The 23046-nt window shown below is 35.5% G+C and overlaps 1 protein-coding gene across 4 annotated transcripts in view; it reads left to right on the top strand.

Annotated features, from left to right (window-relative positions):
• The window catches only part of ATF7IP (activating transcription factor 7 interacting protein), a 119191-nt gene that overhangs the window by 74051 nt on the left and 22094 nt on the right, over positions 1-23046 (top strand). For all 4 annotated transcript variants that reach the window (XM_058558721.1, XM_058558720.1, XM_058558719.1 and 1 more), the window contains 3 exons: positions 17147-17220; positions 18443-18531; positions 21380-22018. In XM_058558721.1, the coding sequence (XP_058414704.1) occupies positions 17147-17220; positions 18443-18531; positions 21380-22018 (802 nt within the window). The remainder of the gene's footprint in view (positions 1-17146; positions 17221-18442; positions 18532-21379; positions 22019-23046) is intronic.

The raw sequence follows: 23046 nt of genomic DNA, 5'->3' as shown, positions 1-23046 counted from the left end.
CATCTTCCTCTACTTTATATGGGATGCCGCCACAGCATGGCTTGACAAGCGGTGCATTGTTGCATGCCTGGGATCCGAACCTGTGAACCCCGGGCCACTGAAGTGGAGCGCGGGCACTTAACCGCTGTGCCACTGCCCGGCCCCTTTTTACTTAACTTTTAAAGCTCTGGTTTCTCTCTTTTCTTGAGCAACTGACAGTTCGTTTTTATCTTTGTTTTACACAGACTGATCTCCCTAAACCCTCATTTGGCCATACCCAAAGATTTTTTTATTATTATAGCCTTCAGTTATGTAAAATTATTCTCTGATTCTGAACTTCACTTTCTCAGCTTTGTTTCTTTATCATAACGTAAAAACTGAGCTATTTTATTTCTTATATTAGAAGATTGGTGTAAACCTTTTTTTTTTTTTAGCCTTTTTTATTTGCTATGCCTGAACCAAACATAGGGCTTTGACATTTTTCCATTGTTTTGTACAGTATGAATTTCCATTTTTTTCCTTTCATCCTTGCGTCTGAACTAAGCAGCATGCTGCCCACTGTGTACTTTTCCAGTGTTTGTGCATGTCAAATTTCTTCTCAAAACTACTTACCAGTTCTTCTTGTTTATTTAGCCAAAGGAGATAGACAGAGACTTTAAGGAATAAAGATGAAAATATTATCATCCCCAAAAGATTTGTTTTGGAGAGCTACAAGTAGTAGGGAAGCAAGGGAAAAACACTGTAATTCCTAAAGATTGGAAAAGATTGATTTGTACAATTAGGGCGTTTGGTGTTTGAAGAAAAATTTTAAGGTAGTCTTCAGTCTTTCAAATTTTGTTCCTTCTTTAATTAGCTTGTGGGCAGGGCCAATTTTAAGTTCCAAATTTTGGACATATTTCTACCTATTCTTGTTCATATTTTCTTCTTATGAGAGAGATTTCTAGAAATTTCAAGAATTTTGTTCTTTCATGTCCTCACTTCTTTTAATTATGGTATTCACTATAATTTCATATCTATATCTTGCTAGGTTTTAAAAACAGGAGAGATATAGAAAGAATGTTTAGAACTTTAGCTGTCTCCTCATCAAAATAAATAAACAAGCAATAACACTTTAAATACTTTTCTTCTATTTAGATTTGTTCCTTGGTCCTCTGATATTAACCAGTTAAAAACAAACCCCACCATTCAGGTTTGTCTTAAAACATTTTCTATTTTAATTTCTAAAAGAGCGGAAACCCCTTGTGGTCAGTTTGCTGTTAAGATCACATTCATAATCTAATCTATTTTACTCCCTTATGACTGGTATCTCTAACTTCCATCCTTTCTAGTTCTTACTATAAAAAAAATGTTAAAATATTTCTCATCGTTTATCTATGAAAATCAATGACCTAGTTGATTCTCAAATTTTAAATTAAATCTAAATCCTACATTTTGATTTTTTTTTCATTTTGTGATGCACATTTTTTAAAATTCTTTTTATTTTAATTGTGATAAAATACATAATATAAAATTTACCATTTTTAACTCTACAGTTCAGTAGTTTAACTATATTATAACATTGTTGTGTAACAGATCTCTAGATCTTTTTCATCTTGTAAAACTGAAACAACCACATCCATAGAACAGCAATTCCCATTTCCCCCTCCTTTTAGCCCCTGGCAACCCTCATTCTACTTTCTGTTTCCATGATTTTGACCACTCTAGATGTCTTGTAAGTGAAATCACATCGTGTTTGTTCTTATGTGACTGGATTATTTCATTCAGCATATATGAGTTCATCTATGTTGTAGCATGTGACAAGATTTCCTTCTTTTTTAAGGCTGAATAATATTCCATTGTATGTACATACCACATTTTTTTTAATCCATTCATTTATTGATGGATATTTGGGCTGCTTTCATCTCGTGGCTCTTGTGCATAATGCTGGAGTGAACATCAATGTGCAGGTGTCTCTTTGAGATCCTGGTTTCAAGTCTTTCGGATATGTACTCAGAACTGAAATTGCTATATCATAGGGTAATTCTATTTTTACTTTTTTTGAGGAGTATCCATACTGTTTTCTGTAGAGACCACGCCATTTTACACTCCCAGCAGGGCACAAGGGTTCCAATTTCTCCATATCCTTGTCAACACTTGTTATTTTCTGTTTTGTGAGAGTGGCCATCCTAATGGATGTGAGGTTGTATCTCATTGTAGTTTTGGTTTGCATTTCTCTACTGATTAGTGATGTTGAGCATCTTTTCATATGCTTGTTGGCTGTTTTATGTATCTTCTTTGGAGAAATGTCTGTTTAGAACCTTTGCCCATTTTTTAATCATGTTATTTGATTTTTAGTTGTTAAGTTGTAGGGCTTCTTTATGTATTCTGGATATTAACCCCTTATCAGATATATGATTTGCAATTATTTGCTCTCATTCCACAGGTTTCCTTCTCTCACTCTATTGTTTCCTTTGATGTGCAGAAGTTTTTAAATTTGATGTAATCTCCTCTGTCTATTTTTGTTTTTGTTGCCTGTGCTTTTGATGTCGTATCCAAGAAATCATTGCCAAATACAATGGCATGAAGCTTTCCCCCTATGTTTTCTTTTAGAAATTTTAGTTTTATGTCTTACATTTAAGTCTTTAATCCATTTTGAATTAATTTTTGTGTATGGCGTAATGGTCCAACTTTATTCTTTTGCATTTGGATATTCAGTTTTTGCACCACTTTTGAAAGACTGTCCTCACACCATTGTGTAGCCTTGGCACCTTTGTGGAAGATCATTTGACCATGTATGTGAGAGTTTATTTCTGGGTTCTCTATTCTGTTCCATTGGTCCATGTGTCTGTCTTTATGCCTGCACCACACTGTTTTGATTACTGTAGCTTTGTAAAATGTCTTCAAATCAGAAAGCATGAAGCCTCCAACTTTGTTGTTCTTTTTCAAGATTGTTTTGGCAATTCAGGGTCCCTTGAGATTCCATAGGAATTTTAGGACGCCTTTTTCTATTTCTGCAGGAGATGACATTGGGATTTTAATAGGGATTGAATTGAAACTTTTGATCACTTTGGGTAGTATGGACATTTTAACAATATTATGTATTCCAATCCACGAACATAAAATATCTTTCCATTTTTTTGTTTTTTATTTCTTACAACAGTGTTTTATAGTTTTCACTGTAAAGATTTTTTGCCTTCTTGCTTAGGTTTACTTTTAAATATTTTATTCTCTTTGATGATAGTTTCATGGGATTATTTTCTTAATTTCTTTTCTCAGATTGTTCACTGTTAGTATATAGAAATACAAGTGATTTTCGTGTATTGATTTTCTATCCTATAACATTGCTGAATTCATTTATTAGTTCAAACATTTTTTGTATGTGTAGACTGTTTAGGGTTTTCTAAATATAAGAACATGTCATCCACAAATAGAGATAATTTTACTTCTTCCTTTCCAATTTGAATACATTTTATTTCTTTTTCCTGCTTACTTGCTTTGGCAAGGCCTTTCCAGTACCACGTTGAACAGAATTTGGAGAGAATGGGCAACCTTGCCTTGTTCCAGATCTTAGAGGGAAAACTTTCATTTATTCACCTTTGAGTATGATGTTAACTATGGGCTTTTGACTATGGTCTTTTTTATGTTGAGGTAGTTTCCTTCCATTCCTAATTTGTTGAATGTTTTTATCATGAACAAGTGTTGAATTTTGAAAATGCTTTTTCTGCAACAATTGAGACAATCATGTGGTTTTTTTCCTTCATTATGTTAATGTTGTGTATTACATTGATTGATTTTTGTATGTTGGGCTATCCTTGCATTACAGGGATAAATCTGAATTGGTTATGTTGTATAATCCTTTTAATGTACTGGTGAATTTGGTTTGGTAGTATTTTGTTGAGGATTTTTGCATCTGTGTTCATCACGGATATTAGCTGATAGTTTTCTTTTATTGTAGTGTCTTTGGCTCTGGTATTAGGATAATGCTGGCTTTCTGAAATGAGTTTGGAAGTGTTCCCTCTTCAATGTTTTGGAAGAGTTGAAGTGGACTGTTAATTCTTCTTTAAATGTCTCATAAAATGCTCCATTGAAACCATCTGGTCCTTGGATCTTTTGGTCGGTAGGATGTTTTTGATTATGGATTCAATCTCCCTACATGTTTAGTTTCATTCAAATTTTTTATTTCTTCCTGATTCAGTCTTGGTAGGTTATATATTTCTAGAAATTTATCCATTTCTTCTGAGTTATCCAATCTGTTGGCATGTAATTGTTCATAGTAGTCTCCTATTATTTTTATTTCTGTGGCAGCAGTTGTAATGATTCTTCTTTGATTTATGATTTCATTTATGTCTTCTCTCTGTTTTCTTAGTTAATCTAGGTAAAGTTTTGCCAATTTTGTTGATATTTTAAAACACCAGCTCTTAGTTCCATTGATTTTTTTTTTCTATTGCTTTTGTATTCTCTCATTTAGTTTTGCTGTAATCTTTATTATTTTTTTCCTTCTTCTAACTTTGAGTTTAGTTTGTTTTTCTTTTCTAGTTCTCTGAAGTGTAAAATTAGGTTGTTGATTTAAGATCTTTGTTAAAGCATTTACCAGTATAACCTTTCCTTTTAGTACAACTTTTGTGGCATAAATTTTCTTATAAATTTGGGGTGTTGGGTTTTTGTTTTCATTTGTCTCAAGATATTTTCTATCTCTTGTGATTTCTTCTTTTACCCATTGGATTTTTAAGTGTGTGTTTCTTAATTAATTAATTTATTTATTTTCAGTTATTTTATTGAGGTCATAATAGTTTATACCATTGTGTAATTTCAGGTGTACATTATTATTAATCAGTTTCCGTATAGACTGCCTCATGCTCACCACCAATAGTCTAATTTTTATATGTCACCATACATATGTGCCCCTTTATGCCTTTTGCCCACCCCACAACCCCCTTCCCCTCTGATAACCACTAATCTTTTCTCTTTATCCATGTGTTTGTTTATCTACCACATGTGAGTGAAATCAGGTGGTGTTTGTCTTTCTCTAGCTTATTTTGCTTAACATAATACCCTCCAGGTCCATCCATGTTGTTGCAAATGGGACAATTTGTCTTTTTTTATGGCTGAGTAGTACTCCATTGTGTATATATACCACATCATCTTGATCCATTCATCAGTCACTGGGCACTTGGGTTGCTTTCACGTCTTGGCTATTGTGAATAATGCTGCAGTGAACATAGGGGTGCATAGTCTCTTTGAATTGTTGATTTCAAATTCTTTGGATAAATACCCAGAAGTACAATAGCTGGCTCAAATGGTGTTTCGGTTTTTCATTTTTTGAGAAATCTCCATACTGTTTTCCATAGTGACTGTACCAGTTTGCATTCCCACCAACAGTGTGTGAGGGTTCCCTTTACTCCACATCCTCTCCAACATTTGCTGTTTATTGTCCTGGTAATTGTAGCCATTCTAACAGGTGTAAGGTGATATCTCCTTGTAGTTTTGATTTGCATTTCCTTAATGATTAGTGATGTTGAACATCTTTTCATGTGCCTGTTGGCCATCCGTATATCTTCTTTGGAAAAATGTCTGTTCATGTCTTCCACCCATTTTTTGATCAGGTTGTTTCTTTTTTGTTGTTGACTTGTATGAGTTCTTTATCTATGTGGAGATTAACCCCTTGTCAGACATATGATTTGCAAATATTTTCTCCCAGTTCGTGGGTTGTCTTTTCATTTTGATCATAGTTTCCTTTGTCTTGCAAAAGCTCTTTAATCTGATGAAGTCCCCATTTGTTTATTTTTTCTTTTGTTTTCCTTGCTCGAGTGGATATGGTATTCGAAAAGATCCTTCTAAGACCAATGTCAAAGAGCATACTGCCTATATTTTCTTCTAGGAGTTTTATGCTTTCAGGTCTTACCTTCAAGACTTTAATCTATCTTGAGTTAATTTTTTGTGTATGGTGTAAGATAGTGGTCTACCGTCATTGTTTTGCATGTGGCTGTCCAGTTTTCCCAACATAATTTATTGAAGAGACTTCCCTTTCTCCATCGTATGTTCTTAGCTCCTTTGTCAAACATTAGCTGTCCGTATATGTGTGGTTTTATTTCTGGGCTTTCTATTCTGTTCCATTGATCTGTGTGTCTGTTTTTGTGCCAGTATCATGCCGTTTTGATTACTATAGCTTTGTAGTATATTTTGAAATCAGGGATTGTGATGTCTCCAGCTTTGTTCTTTTTTCTCAGGATTGCTTTGGCTATTTGGGATCTTTTGTTGTTCCATATAAATTTTAGGATTCTTTGTTCTATTCCATGAAAAATGTCATTGGGATTCTCATTGGGATCACACTGAACCTGTAGATTGCTTTAGGTAATATGGACATTTTAACTATGTTTCTTCTTCCAATCCATGTGCAAGGGATATGTTTCCATTTCTTTATGTTATCATTAGTTTCTTTCAATAATGTCTTACAATTTTCATGTAAAGATCCTTTACCTCCTTCGTTAAATTTATTCCTAGATATTTTATTCTTTTTATTGTGATTGTAAGTAGGATTGTATTCTAGAGGTCTCTTTCCATTAGTTTGTTATTAGAGTATAGAAATACAACTGATTTTTGTAAATTGATTTTGTACCTTCCAACTTTGCTGTAGTTGTTGATTATTTCTAGTAGTTTTCCAATGGATTCTTTAGGGTTTTCTGTATAGAAAACCATGTTGTCTGCAAACAGCGAGAGTTTCACTTTTTCTTTTCCAATTTGGATACCTTTTATTTCTTTTTCTTGCCTAATTGCTCTGGCCAAAACCTCCAGTAGTATGTTGAATAAGAGTGGCAAGAGTGGGCACCCTTGTCTTGTTCCTGTTCTCAGAAGGATGGCGTTCAGTTTTTCCCCATTGGGAATGATGTTGGCTGTGGGTTTGTCATATATGGCCTTTATTATGTTGAAATACTTTCCTTTTATACCCATTTTATTGAGAGTTTTTATCATAAATGGATGTTGGATCTTGTCAGATGCTTTCTCTCCATCTATTGAGATGATCATGTGATTTTTATCACATTGATTGATTTGTGGATGTTGAACCATCCCTGTGTCCCTGGTATAAATCTCCCTTGATCATTGTGTATGATTGTTTTAATGTATATACTGTATTCACTTTGCCAATATTTTGTTGAGGATTTTTGCATATATGTTCATCAGCAATATTGGCCTGTAATTTTCCTTCTTTGTGTTGTCCTTGTCTGGCTTTGGTGTCAGGATGACGTTGGCCCTGTAGAATTTGTTAGGAAGTGTTCCATTTTCCTCAGTTTTTTGGAATAGTTTGAGAGGGATAGGTATTAAATCTTCTTTGAATGTTTGGTAGACTTCTCCAGAGAAACTGTCTGGTCCTGGACTTTTTTTGTTTGGGAAGTTTTTGATTACTGTTTCAATCTCTTTACTTGTGGTTGATCTATTCAGATTCTCTATTTCTTCTTGATTCAGTTATGGGAGGTTGTGTGAATCTAAGAATTTATCCATTTCTTTTAGATTTTCCAATTTCTTGGCATATAGTTTTTCATAGTATTCTCTTATAACCCTTTGTATTTCTGTGGTATTTATTATAATTTCTATTCTTGCACTTCTAATTTTATTTATTTGAGCCTTATCTCTTTTTTTCTTAGTTAATCTGGCTAATAATGGTTTGTCAATTTTGTTTATCTTCTCAAAGAACCAGCTCTTTGTTTCCTTGATTGTTTTTTTGGTTTCAATTTCATTCATTTTTGCTCTGATTTTTATTATTTCCCTCCTTCTGCTGACTTTGGATTTTGTTTGTTCTTTTCCCAATTCTGTTAGCTGTAGTTTAAGATTGCTTCTCTGAGGTTTTTCTTGTTTGTTAAGGTGGGCCTGTATTGCTAGTGATTTCCCTCTTAGGACCACTTTTGCTGCATCCCAAACGAGTTGGTATGCTGTATTTTCATTTTCATTTGTCTCCAGATATTTTTTGATTTCTCCTTTAATTTCTTCATTGATCCATTCGTTGTTCAGTAGCATGTTGTTTAGTCTCCACATATTTGTCACTTTTCTAGCTTTTTTCTTGTAGTTGATTTCTAGTTTCACAGCATTATTGTTGGAAAATATGCTTGATATGATTTCAGTCTTCTTAAATTGACTGAGGCTTGCCTTGTTTCCCAACATATGGTTTATTCTTAGAATGTGCTATGTGCACTTGAGAAGAATGTGCAGTCTGCTGTTTGGGGATAGAGTGTTCTATATATATCTATTAAGTCCATGTGGTCTGGTTTTTTGTTTAAATCCACTATTTCTTTGTTGACTCTCTGTCTGAATGATCTATCCATTGATGTACGTGTGGTGTTGAGGTCCCCTACTATTATTGTGTTGTTGTTAATATCTCCTTTAGGTCTGTTAATAGTTGCTTTATGTACTTTGGTGCTCCTGTGTTGGGTGCATATATATTTATAAGGGTTATGTGTTCTTGATGAAGTGCCCCTTTTATCATTTTATATACTGCCCCTCTTTGTTTCTCATTAACTGTTTTATCTTGAAGTCTATTTTGTCTAATAAAAGTATGGCAACACCCGCTTTCTTTTCTTTGCTATTAGCTTGGTATGTCGTCTTCTGTCTCTTCACTCTGAGCTTGTGTTTGTCTTTAGAGCTGAGATGTTTTTCCTGGAGGTAGCATATTGTTGTGTCTTGTTTTTTAATCCATCCTGCCAATAGTTATCTTTAGACTGGAGAATTCAGCCCGTTTACATTGAGAGTGATAATTGATATATGAGGGCTTAATGCTGCCATTTTATCACTCGTTTTCCGGTTCTTCTGCATTTCCCTTGTTTCTTGTCCCATGTATTTCGGACTACCAGTTCAGTTTGTTAGTTCTCTATGATGGTTTTCTTAGTTTTCTCTTTACTATTTGTGTCTCTGTTCTGATTATTTTTTAGAGCTTTCTATGAGGTTTGTATTAAAAATCTCTTAGATGAGATAGTCCATTTTCTGTCAGCCTCTTATTTCCTTAGACTAAGCCAATTCCATCCCTTACCTCTTCCCCTTCTAAGTTATTATTGTCACAACTTATTCCATCTTGTGTTGTGAGTTTGTGGTTAAAATGATGAGATGTTATTTATTTTTGATGTTTTCCTTCCCTTTCTCTTTAATGTTATAATAGTTTACTAACTTGTTCCTATTGAGAGCTGTGATTTTCTGATTTCTTCTACCTATTTATCTCCTTATTCAAGGCTTTGTAACCCCTTTCTTTTTTTTTCAGGTATGAGGGCCTTGAGCATTTCTTGTAGTGTGTGTCTTGTGGCGATGAACTCCTTTAGCTTTTGTTTATCTGGGAAAGTTTTTATTTTTCCATCGTATCTGAAGGATATTTTGCTAGATAGAGTATCCTTGGCTGAAAGTTTTTGTCTTTCAGAATTTTGAGTATATCCTTCCACTCTCTCCTAACCTATAAAGTTTCTGCTGAGAAATCCACTGAAAGTCTGATAGGGATTTCTTTGTAAGTTATTTTCTTTTGCCTTGCTGCCCTTTCTGTTTTTTCTTTGTCATTGACTTTTTTCAGCTTTACTACTATATGCCTTGGAGAAGCTCTTTTTACATTGATATAATTCAGAGTTCTGTTAGCTTCTTTCACTTTTATTTCCAGTTCCTTTCCCAGGTTTGGGAAATTCTCAGTTGTTATTTCTTTGAACAAGCTTTCTGCTCCATTCTCTTCTTCTCCCTCTGGAATACCTATAATCATCATGTTGCATTTGTTAATTGAGTTGGATATTTCTTGGAGAATTTCTTCTTTTTTTTTTAGTCTTCTTTCTCCCCGTCCAGCTGAAACATTTCTATATTTCTCTCCCCCAGACTGCTGATTCTCTTCTCCATAATATCAGCTCTGTTATTCTGGGAGTCCAGATTTTTCTTTATCTCATCCATTGTGTTTTTCATCTGCAATGTTTCTGATTGGTTTTTCTTTATAATTTCAACCTTTTTAGTGAAGCATTCCTTCCTTTCATTAATTTTGTTCCTGATTTCACTGAACTGTCTATCTGTATTTTCTTGTAACTCACTGAGTTTTTTTATGGTAGCTATTTTGACTTCTCTGTCATTTACATTATAAATTTTTATTCCTTCAGAATTGATTTCTGGGTCCTTGTCATTTTCCTTCTCGTCTGGAGTATTAACATACTTCTTCATACTGTTTGATGGTGTGGATTTGTGCGTCCATATAATGATGGTATCTGTTCACAGCTTCCACCTGCCACCACTGGGTGGGGGTCAAGAGCTGTATATTTTGAGCCCACCGCAATCCCCAGCTCACATGCTCACATCCGCTTTTGTATCATGTGCACAGGCGCTCTGGGTGACCAGCTGAGCTGGAGCACTGGGCGTGGAGGAGGGATGCTTTCTTTTGTGCATGATCCTTGGGACGTTCTTGGTCTGCCCTCTCTATCTGCTCTCCTGGGTTGCTGGCTTGATGAAGACACTCCTGCAATAGCTTAGCCACCTCTGTGTGGGGCTTTTCCATGTGCTGTGAGGGAACTTGGAGAGTGAAGGTTTTGCCTCGGAGGGCTGCCCCGTCCTGCTCTCCTCTCAGAGCCCCATGTGGTCCCGCACTCTGGTCACTGCCACTTGGGTAGGGAGAGGAGATCCCCTTACCTCCTTCCACTTCCTCTCTTGGGGGGGTTTAGTACGTCCACCTTCAGAGGTACTGCTCTATGGGTCTCTCAGACATGTGAATGTCCTCTGTTGGTATATGAATGTTGTTTTCGTTGTATGTTACGGGGGAGAATCTAAGTGAAGTGCTCACTCTGCCATGATGCTGACGTCGTCCTATTGGGTTTTGTTTTTTAATCCAGCCAGCTACTCTGTGTCTTTTGATTGGAGAATTCAATCCATTAACATTTAGAGTCATTATTCAAATACTAGGGCTTAATACTGCCATTTTATTTCTTGTTTTCCCCTTATCTGATATTTCCATTGTTTCTCTTCCCTCGTATTTTTGACTGCCATTGTAGTTGGGTGGTTTTCTGTGATGATTTTCTCATTATTTATGAATTGTGGCCCTGCTCTGGTTTTTTGTTTAGTGATTACCATGAGATTTGTATAAGACATCTCGCCAGTGAGATAATACATTTTCTGATAGCCTCTTATCACCATTAGCCTAAGCAAGTTCCATCCCTTTTCTCTTCCCCTTCTGAGTTATTGTTGTCACAAATTATTCTGTTTTGTATTTTGAGGTTATGACTAAATTGAAATGTTTGTAGTTATTTTTGATATTTTCTTTCCCTTTATCTTTAATGTTATAAAGTGTTTGCTAACCTGTTGTGATAGAGAGGTGCAAGTTTCTGATTTGTTTGTCTGTTTATGTCCTTGCTTGAAGCTTTGTTAAACCTTTGCCTTTTTGCTTCAGGTATGAGTCCTTCCTTCATCATTTCTTGTAAGGGAAGTCTAGTCGTGATGAACTCCCTCAGCTTTTGTTTATCGGGGAAAGTTTTTATTTTTCCATCATATCTGAAGGATAGCTTCATTGGATAGAGTATTCTTGGCTGAAAGTTTTTGTCTTTCAGTATTTTGAATATATCATTCCATTCTCTCCTAGCCTCTAAGGTTTCTGCTGAGAAATCCTCTGAACATCTGATTGGGGTTCCTTTGTAGATTATTTTCTTTTGCCTTGCTGCACTTTATATTTTTTGTCATTGACTTTTGCCAGTTTTACTATTATATGCCTGTGAGGTCTTTTTGCATTGATGTAATTAGGAGTTCTATTGGCCTCATGTACTTGTACATCCAGTTTCTGCCCCAGGTTTAGGAAGTTCTCACCTATCATTTCTTTGAACAAGCTCTCTGCTCCTTTCTCCCTTTCTTTTCATTCTGGAATACCTGTAATTGTTATGTTGCATTTCCTAATTGAGTTGGATATTACTTGAAGAATTTGTTCATTTTTTTAAAATCTTAGTTCTGTGTCCTCCTCCATGTGAAGCATTTTTATATTTCTATCCTCTAAATCACTAATTCTGTCCTCCATAATGTCAGCTCTATTTTTTAAGGATTCTAGATTATTTTTATCTCATTAATTGTGTTCTTCATCTCCAGAATCTCTGTCTGTTTTTTTTTTTTTAGAGTTTTAATTTCTTTGCTGGAGTATTCCTTCTGCTCACTAATTTTATTCCTGCGCTCATTGAACTCTCTTTCTGAAATTTGTTGTAACTCGTTGAGTTTATTTATGACAACTATTTTGAATTCTCTGTCATTTCGATTGTAAATTTCTGTCACTTCAGGATTAGTTTTTGGAGACTTGTCATTTTCCTTTTGCTCTGAAGTATTACTGTAATATTTCATGGTGTTTGATGCAATGGTCCTTTGCTGGCGCATTTGTAGTAGTATCAGGTCACAGATTCCACCTGACACCTCTGGGGGTGGGCTGGAGCTGTGTTTTCTGAATCTGCGGCGTCTGCTGGAAGTTGTGCCAGTAGATGTCATCTCCATTTGCCTGCTGGCTGCAGCTGCTTGGCGGGTCACACATGCACGTGCATGCACTCTAGTGTGGGACCGCTGCCTTGGCAGGGGACTAGCCGAGCTGCTGCACTAGGCAGGAGGGCAGGGGTCCTTTCTTTCTCCTGTGCGGGCTGGCTCTGCACTCATGGGTGGTTTGCTTGAGCTGCTGCGCTTGGTGGGTACTCCTTTGCAGCAGTTGATCTGCACTGCTCAGTGGAAAGCGTTCCTTTGGACAGGGCCGCTGTGGCACCATGGGTGCTCCCATGGCTGGGCTGCAACTCTGTAAAGCAAAACCGTTTGCACACAGGCCTGCCTGCCCCCATGCCTCCTCTTACAGTTGTACACTGGGTGCTGTGTGAGGACCACTGATCTAGATCACTGCTGCCCAGGATGGGGAGGGATCTGCTCACCTCTTTCCACTGCTTTCTGGGGATACAGTTCCCCCACCTTCAGATGTATGGCTGCATGGATCTCTCAGATGTCCTATTGTGCTTTGTAGGGATTCCTCTTTTGGTCAATGAATGTCCATTTAGTTTTAACTTAGTGGGGAGAGAGTAAGGGAACAACTCGCTCTGCCATGATACTGGTGTCATGTCCCCTTTGTGTGTTTTTAAATTTCTATGTATTTATGACTTTTCCATTTTTCTGTTATTGATTTCTAGTTTTTTTCCACTGTGGTCAGAAAATATATTTAGTGTGATTTTCATCTTTTTAAATTTGTTAAGGCTTCTTTTGTGATCTAATGTATGATCTATCCTGGAGAATCTTCCCTGTGCATTTCAGAAAAATGTTTATTCTTCTGCTATTGGGTGATAAATTCTGCACATGTCTGTTTGGTCCATTTAGTCTATAGTGTTGTTCTGTTCTGCTGTTCCCTTGTTGATTTTCTGTCTGGGTTATCTATCCATTAGATAGAATGATGTTTTGAAGAGTGCTACTATTGTTGAGTTTCTGTCTATTTTCAGTTCTTCAATTTTTCCTTCTGTATTTGGGGTCCTTGATGTTATGTGCACATATATTTATATATATATTTATAAGTGTTATATCTGGTCAGTTGACTCCTTTATTATATTATACAATATCCTTCTTTGTCTCTTGTGACAGTTTTTTATTTCTGATCTCTTTTGTCTTGTGTATGTATGGTCACCTCCTGCTATCTTTTGGTTACTGTTTGAATGGAATATCTTTTTCTATCCTTTTACTTTCAGGTTGTGTGTCTTTAGATCTTAAGTGTGTTTATTGTTTACAGCATATAACAGTATCCTATTTTTTTATCCATTAAGCTGGTGTATGTCTTTCCATGGAGAACTTAATCCATTTGGATTTTAAGCATTTACTGTAGGGAGGGATGTATTATTGACATTTTGTTAATTATTTTCTATTTGTCTTGGACCTGTTTTCTCTCTTTTCCTTTTTTGTTTATATTCTGTGTGTTGTTTTGTTTTGTTTTTTGTAGTGAAAATCTTTAATTCTTTTCTCATTTCTTTTTTGTACATCTTCCCTAGGTATTTTCTCTGGGGTTACCGTGGGGATTACATAAACTATCCAAAAGTTACAACTGTTTTAAACTGCTAACAACTTAACTTTAATCACATATAAGAACTCTACTCTTTACATCTTCCCCCTACTTTATATTATTCATATCATACATCATGTCTTTTTATATTGTGTATTCTTTAACGTAGATTTACAGTTATTTTCAATGCTTAAGTTCTATACCAGAATTAAACAGCATTTATGCACCAACTTTATAGTAATGCAGGATTCTGTATTTGAGTATTTATCTTTACCAGAGAATTTCATATTTTTGTATGCTTTCAATTTGTTGTCTCATTTCCAATTGAAGGACTCTTTTAGCATTTCATCTGTGGTGGATCTAATGGTGATGAACTCCCTCAGCTTTTTATTTATCTATGAACATCTTAATTTTGCCTTCCTTTTTGAATGAAAGTTTTGCTGGTTCCCTCCCTACCTCCCCACATTTTGAATATCTCATCCCACTCCCTTGTTGCCTGCTAGATTTCTGTTAAGAAAATTACTGATAATCTTAGGGGAGCTACTTTGAATGTGATGGGTCACATTTCTCTTGATACTTTCAAAATTCTTTGCCTGTGACTTGTGATAGCTTGAGTATGTTTCTCATTCTAGCTTGCTTTGAGTTATCCTAGTTGGAGGTTTTTGGGCTTCTTAAATTTATATGTCAATTTTCTTCCTCAAATTTGGGAAGTTTTTGGCTATTATTTAAGTAGACTTTCAGCCCGTTTTCTCCTCTCATTCTGGGACTCCCATATTCATGTATTCGTCCACTCAGTGGTGTCTGATAAATCCATTAGGCTCTCTTCACTTATTTTCATTCTTTTTTTTTCCCCCGTAACTCGATAATTTCAAATGACTTGTCTTCAGTTTCACTGATTCTTTATTATGCTTGATACAGTATGATGTTGATCCCCTTTAGTGAATTTTTCAATTCAGTTATTGTATTCTTCAGCTCCAGAATTTTGTTGGTTCTATTTTAAAGTTTCTCTTGTTAATATTCTCATTTTCTTCGTACATCATTTTCCTAATTTCATTTAGTTTTCTGCGTTCTCTTTTATCTCATTGAGCATCGTAATGTTGGTTATTTTGAATTCTTTGTTGGGAAATTCATAGATCTTTGTTTCTTTAGGTTCCATTTCTGGAGCTTTATTTCTTTATTGGGCTATATTTCCCTGTTTTTTTGTAAGTCTAGTTCTCTTTTGTTGAAATTTGGGCATTTGAAAAAATAGCCACTTCTCCCTGTCTCTTCTGATTATCTTTGTACAGAGGAAGACCTTCCTTAGTCAGCCCAGGTAGATACTCTGGGGACCTTTCAAACCTTTTTTAGGGATGCATCTTCTGTGAGCTTGTGCATGTAATCTCCCATCTGAAGAGGTTTGTCTGTTTCTACTCAGGAGCTCCCCCGTGGTATCTGTCTGTCATATTACAGTCTTGATTTTGCAAGCTGTGGTTTTGGAGGTCTCCCTGCTGTCTGTCTATGTTGCTGTAATTTTTCTGGTGCTGTACCAAGCCGATAGGCTCACCTTCATTCTCATCAAGCCCAAAGACATTCAACATGTGCTGCTTCCTCCAAGTCAGATGAGACAGAAACCAGTGCCTTGGGTAGTCCCCCGGAAAGCCAGAATGTTGCACACAAGTCCCACTCTTCTCTTTTCTTCCTGAAGGAGAAGCCACAAGTGGGGAATTTTCTCTTGATTGTGGTGTACTGTTCTGGGAAGGGGATGGGGTTTGGCAGGTACGTGCAACAGATTTTCTTGCTCACTACAGTGCACTGCTTCTTGGCTTTGTTCTCACTTGGAGTGCTATAACCTCTTAGCTGGTTTCTGGAATTCTCACAAAGGAAATTTGCTCTGTGTATTGTTAAGTCATTGTCTCCAGGAAGGAGGGGATGTGGGGCTTCCTATTCTGCTATCTTGCTGATGTTACAACATACTGTAGTGTTTAAGGTCCTCTACCTTATGACTCAACTCCAGGTTCTAAGCCAGTTGTATTTATTTATTTATTATGCTTTTACTCCTCTTTTTGTTTTTCTCCCTGAAAGATTCTTTACCTTAATCTTAACTATTTTGAATGTACTAATTACTCAAAACCTATTTGAAGATGCATTCTTTTCCCCAAAAACGTTTTTTTAAACTTTTCCTATTGACACTACACTGTTATTTTAATTTGTTTTTCTATTTGTTTCAAATGTCTTTGTGTCCACAGTCAGATTTTAAGCAGCTTCAGAACAGTTTTTCTTAATTCTATCTTTTTTCTCCTCTACACACATAACTAATACAATGCTATACTTGTTGGTTAAAATTGTCCTTTTGTCCCATAAAAATAAGCAAGATGTATTTGTTGTTGAGAAGAGAAGAGTGATTAGTGGCATCTGCTTGATGTGATCTTAAGCAACTTATCACCTTTGGTTTAACATGTAGTATTATTACACTTAATTAAATCTGGAGTGGAGTTATTTATTTTTCTCAATTTGTGAAATGAATTGAGATGGTGTCATTAATGAAAGGCCTAAGTTATGGTAATTAACATGTAGATATTATAATTCCATTTCTATATTCCCTGTGTTTTGGGGGGAAAAGGCTGAAGTTAGTTGATGTTTAAGTTTAGAATTGAGACATCTTTTTATGAAATTAAAAGTCACGTAGTGGCAAGTAGTTAGTTTTTAAACAAAAATCATTAAAATAATTTTGAGGATTTTGGTTTGAGACCTAAGACACCACTTTATCAGTAATCAACTTACTTCTCGGGAAGAAGAAATATGTTCCCTGTTTGTTGAGTTTCTCATGGTAATCTGGTGCCTGCTATGCCTGATATATAGTAGGCATTCACTAGATATTTATTGACTGAGTTTGTCTAGTTATTCTTTAGATTCATATTGTTAATGTTTATTGAACCCTTAAAACATGTAAGGCATTTTCACATTCTTTATTTTACTCATCTCGAAAAGGTATAAGAATTATTATATTCATCTTTTGTATGGTAAGCAGTTGTTTCAGTAGAATAAGTGATTTGCTTAAAGCATAACTCACAAGTGGCAATGCCAAGATTCAAATTCTTGTCTCAACTAGTAATATTTTGCATAATATTATAGAAGTAACAGATTGTTTATTGACAGAGGATTAAAAGTTTTATCTTCAAAGATTCATGTATATTAGGTTTTATTTTACCTTGTATTTTTCTCCCCCAGAATCCACCAAACCCACCTGTATCACCAGGAAAGTCTGTAGTTGATGTCAACAGCAATAACAGTGTGCCCTACAGGTGAGAATTGTGAACAGTCTGTGTGTCGTTTTTTTTTTTCTTTCTTTATTTCTTTTTGATCTTCCCCCCTTTTTCTGCCATCTCTGTTTTGTTTTTTTGTTTTTCTAAATTCAATTTACTTAAACTTAAAAATAAAAAGCAAAAACAGTTCACTCATTTCTCCCATCTCCCACCTCCCACCTCTGGCAACTACCAGTCTGATCTCTGTATCTATGAGCTTGGCCTATTTATTTATTTTTAGATTCCTCGTTTAAGAGAGATCATATGGTATTTTTCTTTCTCTGTTTGACTAATTTCACTTGGCATAATGCCCTTGAGGTCCATCTATGTTGTTGCCAGTGGCAAGATTTTGTTCTTTTTTATGTCTGAATAATAAATATTCCTTTATATTTATATATATATATACACACACACACACACCACAGTTTCTTTATCCACTCATCCATCGATGGACAATTAGGTTGCTTTCATACCTTTACTGTTGTAAACAATGCTCCAGTAAACATGGGATTGCATATGTCTTTTCAAATTAGTATTTTTTTTTCTTTGGATAAACACCCAGAAGTGGAATTGCTAATCATATCGTGATTTTATCTTTAATTTTTTGAGGAATCTCCATACTGTTTTCCATAGTGGTTGCACCAATTTACACTCTCCACCAACAGTGCACAAGGGTTTTAAATAACAAGTATGTCAAGTTTTTAAATAACAGAACAAGGTTTTGACTTTCTTTATTTTGCATAAAAATCTTGGAACGTAATCCTATGTATTTATGTAGAGATATATGTTTGATATACTAACTAAGTATATTTCCTTGTTTTTGCTTTGTTATAATTGTTCATCTATGGATATTGGTTTTGCTAATTATTATAAGGCTTTCTTTGGTCATTGCAGATTTCTTTAACCACTTGTACTAGATAGTATACTCACAAGTAATTGACAAATGCTTTGGTCAGGGGTGATAAAAACTAATGTCTGCAGATAGTAGGACCTACATTTGGTTTGCAGGTAAAAGTATTGAAGACATTAGAATATAAGAAGAAAACTCTTCCCTAATTCAATCTGTGTGCCAGCTTTGCCTCAGTACATTCACTGAAGTTTAGCACTATAATTCCCAAGTCTAACCCCTCTTATTCCTATGAACCACTGCTTTCTTTATACATAAATTGATGTCCCCTAGAATGGCATATCTGTTGACTATTTGTGTGTATAAATTTTATAGAAATGTAACCACAGTGAGACAGATGCTGGAGTCCAAAAGAAATGTAAGCGAGAGTACACCGCCATCCTTTCAAACCCCTGTGAATACAGGTAATACTCTTTAACACTGAAATACATTTTCTTAGGAATTGAAGGCTTTGGTTCTCTTTTCTTACATTCTTTTGAGGTTGAAATTGACTAAGAAACTGAGCATATTGGTCTAAAATTGAGCGCCAAGTACAAACTTTTATTAAAAACTCAGGATTACAGATATGCATAAAAGTATAGAAATTCTTGGGGGCCGGCCTGGTGGCACAAGTGGTTAAGTACACCTGCTCCGCTGCGGCGGCCTGGGGTCACTGGTTCGGATCCCAGGCGTGCACCGACGCACCACTTGTCAAGCCATGCTGTGACAGCGTCCCATATAAAGTAGAGGAAGATGGGCATGGATGTTAGCCCAGGGCCAGTCTTCCTCAGCAAAAAAAAAAGAGGATTGGCAGATGATAGCTTAGGGTGGATCTTCCTCACAAAAAAAAAAGTATAGAAATTCAAATCTCTACTATTGTGGTTCCTAAACTTTCTGATCTCCATATCCCTATATAAACTTAAAAATGATTAAGAACCCTAAAAAGCTTTTGTTTACGTGGGTTATATTAATTGATACTAGTAAAAATTAAAGTAGTACAAGTTAAAACGTTTTTAAATATTTATTTATTCATTTAAGAATAATATTTAAAAAACTCATATAATACAAATAACATGTTTTAATGAAAAACAACTGTTTTCCAAGCTTAATAAAAATTAATGAAAAGAGTGTTATTGTCTTACATAAATATCTTACATTACAGTCTCTTGCAATTTGTTGTTTTGGTATATGCAATTTGAAGTATATGAAGAAAACTCAGCCTCATACAAATATGTAGCTGGAAAAGGGTTAGCACTGTTAGAGAATTGTGGATATTTTTCTTCAACACAATCAACTTGCAGTTTATTAAAGGTTTGTTGCCAAGTGGAATTTGAGAACCATACCAATGAACTTTTCCAATTTTTTAATTAAATACATTCATCTGTCTTGTACTTGGATGTATCTTTTACTAATATCATTCATAGATCATTTGGAAATATTCACTGACTTATCTAAATCTTCCAAATGTTGACACATCTCATCAATTTTTCTAAAGAATCACATTCATTTGTTTGACTATCGATTCTTCTCAGAAAAGTCTTTAAAGATTTGGGAAGCTGTCATGCTCTCAGTGGCAGATGTAAGTTTTTTCCAAAGTTCTAGTTTTTGTTTTTAAAACTTGAATTTTTTTATTGTCAGTAAGTACTGTTGGTTGTTTTTTTTTTTTTTTGAAGTGATTGCTTTATTTGGTTTGTTTTTAAGAAAAGATTCGCTAAATACCCAAGTGTTAACCCCCAACCACAGTGAGTCTGTTAAGTCATTCTTTCCAGTAAAACTGGTCTTGTATAAAAAAGGCTCTTTGGGCCGGCCCCGTGGCTTAGTGGTTAAGTGCGCGCGCTCCGCTGCTGGCGGCCCGGGTTTGAATCCCGGGCGCGCAGCGTGGCACTGCTTCTCCGGCCATGCTGAGGCTGCGTCCCACATACAGCAACTAGAAGGATGTGCAGCTATGACATACAGCTATCTACTGGGGCTTTGGGGGGAAAAAGAATAAATAAATAAAATCTTTAAAAAAAAAAAGGCTCTTAGCTCAGCTTACAACTTAAACAATTGTACAAGGCCTTTTTCTTGAGCCAGCCATTCTACTTTGGCTTGCAGGAGTAATGCTCTGTGAAAGTGTGCTTCCTTTGTCTTCACATAGAATATTAAGAAGACCTATACTCAAGGGTTGAGATTTAGTGAATTAATAGTTTTTACTACTTCATCATGAACATGCTTACGTGAAACTGATTTTGTTTGTTTTTCACTATGAACATGTGGTGGTAAAGAGGGCAGTGATAGTTTGGTACCACTGCCTTGATTTTTGTACTGAAGCGTCAGATGTTTTACTCACCATTGCTTTTTCTCTATCCCTACAAATATCTACATGGTCAAAAAGTCAAAAAATCTCTTATTTTTGTTAATAAAATAGTTCTGACATTGCAGACTCCCTGAAAGGATCTCAGTAACCTCCCCATATCTCCCTGGACCACACTTTGAGAATTGCTGCTCTAGTGTGCCTTTGATTTTTGGAAAGACTACAAATCAGTGAGAAAGAAACTTGGTCATCGATTTCAAACCTGTTCAAATGAGAATAGAAACAAATCATTGTCCCAAAATTACTGTAAAACTCCAGTGACCAGCAGTTGTATTTTCTCTGATCTTTGGTCTGCTTCCTTATTTCTTAATTTGTCTCCCATCTTCATTCTGCTATTTTCCACATTTTATAATGTCAGTAGCATGTCAGAAGAGCCAGCCTCTCCTCACTAGTGCCTCTCCCAGGCAATTCAATAAGACTTGATCCAGATTCAGGTTTCACATGGTCCAAATGATAAAATACCATGACACAGCGTACGTGTTATTCACTAATAGTGATGACTACTAGATTTTCTATTTCAGTTTATATATTGCCAGTATCCTAAAGGATTTATCAAGTTTTTAGTGTAGTTTCAAAAATATCTATAAAGTTTTACCAAGTTTTCAGTGTTTTTTAATTGTTTTTCCAGTTAGTTACTCTGAAGTGATTATAGTAATTTTCAGAGACTGTTTTGATACTGAGATAGCAGTTCTCCATATTAATCATAAAATGTGATATTTTCATAATGTACCAAAAATAGATATAAAAATGTTTCTATAGATTTAATTCTAAGAATTTCCAGAATTTAAATCTGGAAGAAATTTCATTATGAAAGATGGTACTGTATCTACTGTAATGCATTAAACTTGTATCGTGTTATATTATCCTGCTGATAAGTGAACATAGCCGTTTAAACTGAGACTTCTTCTTTCTTTCTATAGTATCTTCAACCAATCTTGTCACTCCTCCAGCAGTTGTCAGTAGTCAACCTAAACTGCAGACTCCAGTGACTTCGAGTTCTCTGACAGCAACGTCAGTTCTTCCTGCACCCAACACAGCTACAGTAGTTGCTACTACTCAGGTGCCTAGTGGAAATCCCCAACCTACAATTTCTTTACAGCCTTTACCAGTGATTTTGCATGTACCTGTTGCGGTATCCTCCCAGCCTCAGCTCCTACAGAGCCATCCCGGGACTTTAGTGACCAATCAACCATCTGGCAACGTTGAATTCATTTCTGTACAAAGCCCACCTACAGTGAGTGGTCTTACCAAAAATCCAGTCTCCTTGCCATCTTTGCCAAACCCTACTAAACCAAACAACGTTCCTTCTGTGCCCAGTCCTAGTATTCAAAGGAACTCTCCTGCCAGTGCTGCACCGTTAGGAACAACACTTGCTGTACAGGCTGTTCCAACAGCACACTCTATTGTACAAGCCACAAGGACTTCTTTACCCACAGTAGGCCCATCGGGACTCTATAGTCCATCAAATAATCGAGGTCCTATACAGATGAAAATTCCAATTTCTGCTTTTAATACTTCATCTTCTGCAGAACAGAGCAGCCCTACTACCCCAAGAATTGGTAAGTCACTATGTAGGTTTAATAATGAAAATGCAAACATGTTAATGGCCTATAGATAATTGAACTTTTGTGTGTATGTGTGTGGAAGTGGCTAGCGTTACTGAAAGAACTAAATAGAATATCCTGGAGATTATTTTTAGTAAGTTTTTGGTTGCCTAAGAAATGATGTTATTAAAATGGGATTTGAAAGAGTTTATTTGAGTGAGAAGTTGGCATTTATAATTTATCTTTTAGTAATTTTCCTAATCTGGGTGAATTTTTCATTTAGGCTTTGTAGCAAGCATTATGAGTTACTTTTATAATACATTTGTCAGGAATATCTGAACAGAGCAAATTTATTTTAAAGTATCTAGTTGACATAACATATGTTTATAAGTGGAAAATAAAAACCGATATCTTCCCTAACCATTTGGAAAAATCCTTTGTACGTTCATCACTCACATTTTCCATATTTGAACAGTTTTAGTCCCTCTTTAATTTACTACAAAGTGTTTGATTACTTCTTGTTTTCTCATTTGTATATTTTCCTATATGACATATGATTCTGTTTGTATGTATCTATATACTTTGAATTATTACAAAAAGGGGAACTTGATTGTACTTGTGTTTAAAATCTGTAAAACTCTGTATCTTCCTGGTTCTTAGAAAGTGTACATCTTGCATGCATTCTTGAACGTGCTATTCTTCATTTCTGACTTCACATTTATCGCCATAACTTTTGAAAAGACAGGCAAGAAAGGGTAGACATCAAGTGTATAGTGAAATTGCTACAGTATCTGTTTTATTGATATAGTAAGTGACCATGAAATATAAGAAACAGATTCTAAAGTACAAAGTTACTTTCATACGTGAGATATACAAGCCTTGTTGTTTTTTTTTAATTTCTCATGTAGCCATTAGTCGTGTACTTGCCCTATGAGTGTATTTTCTTATATAAAGTGGTGATGATATTTCACAGAATTGTTGAGAGAGTAATGAGTGGCAGATCAGTATTAATATTGGACTGAAGCTGAGTCTCACCCTCATAC

The sequence above is a fragment of the Diceros bicornis genome, chromosome 17 (genome assembly GCF_020826845.1).
Source record: "Diceros bicornis minor isolate mBicDic1 chromosome 17, mDicBic1.mat.cur, whole genome shotgun sequence".
NCBI lineage: Eukaryota > Metazoa > Chordata > Mammalia > Perissodactyla > Rhinocerotidae > Diceros > Diceros bicornis.
The sequence above is the reverse complement of the archived record's forward strand: the minus strand, read 5'-3'. Positions and strand labels throughout refer to the sequence as shown.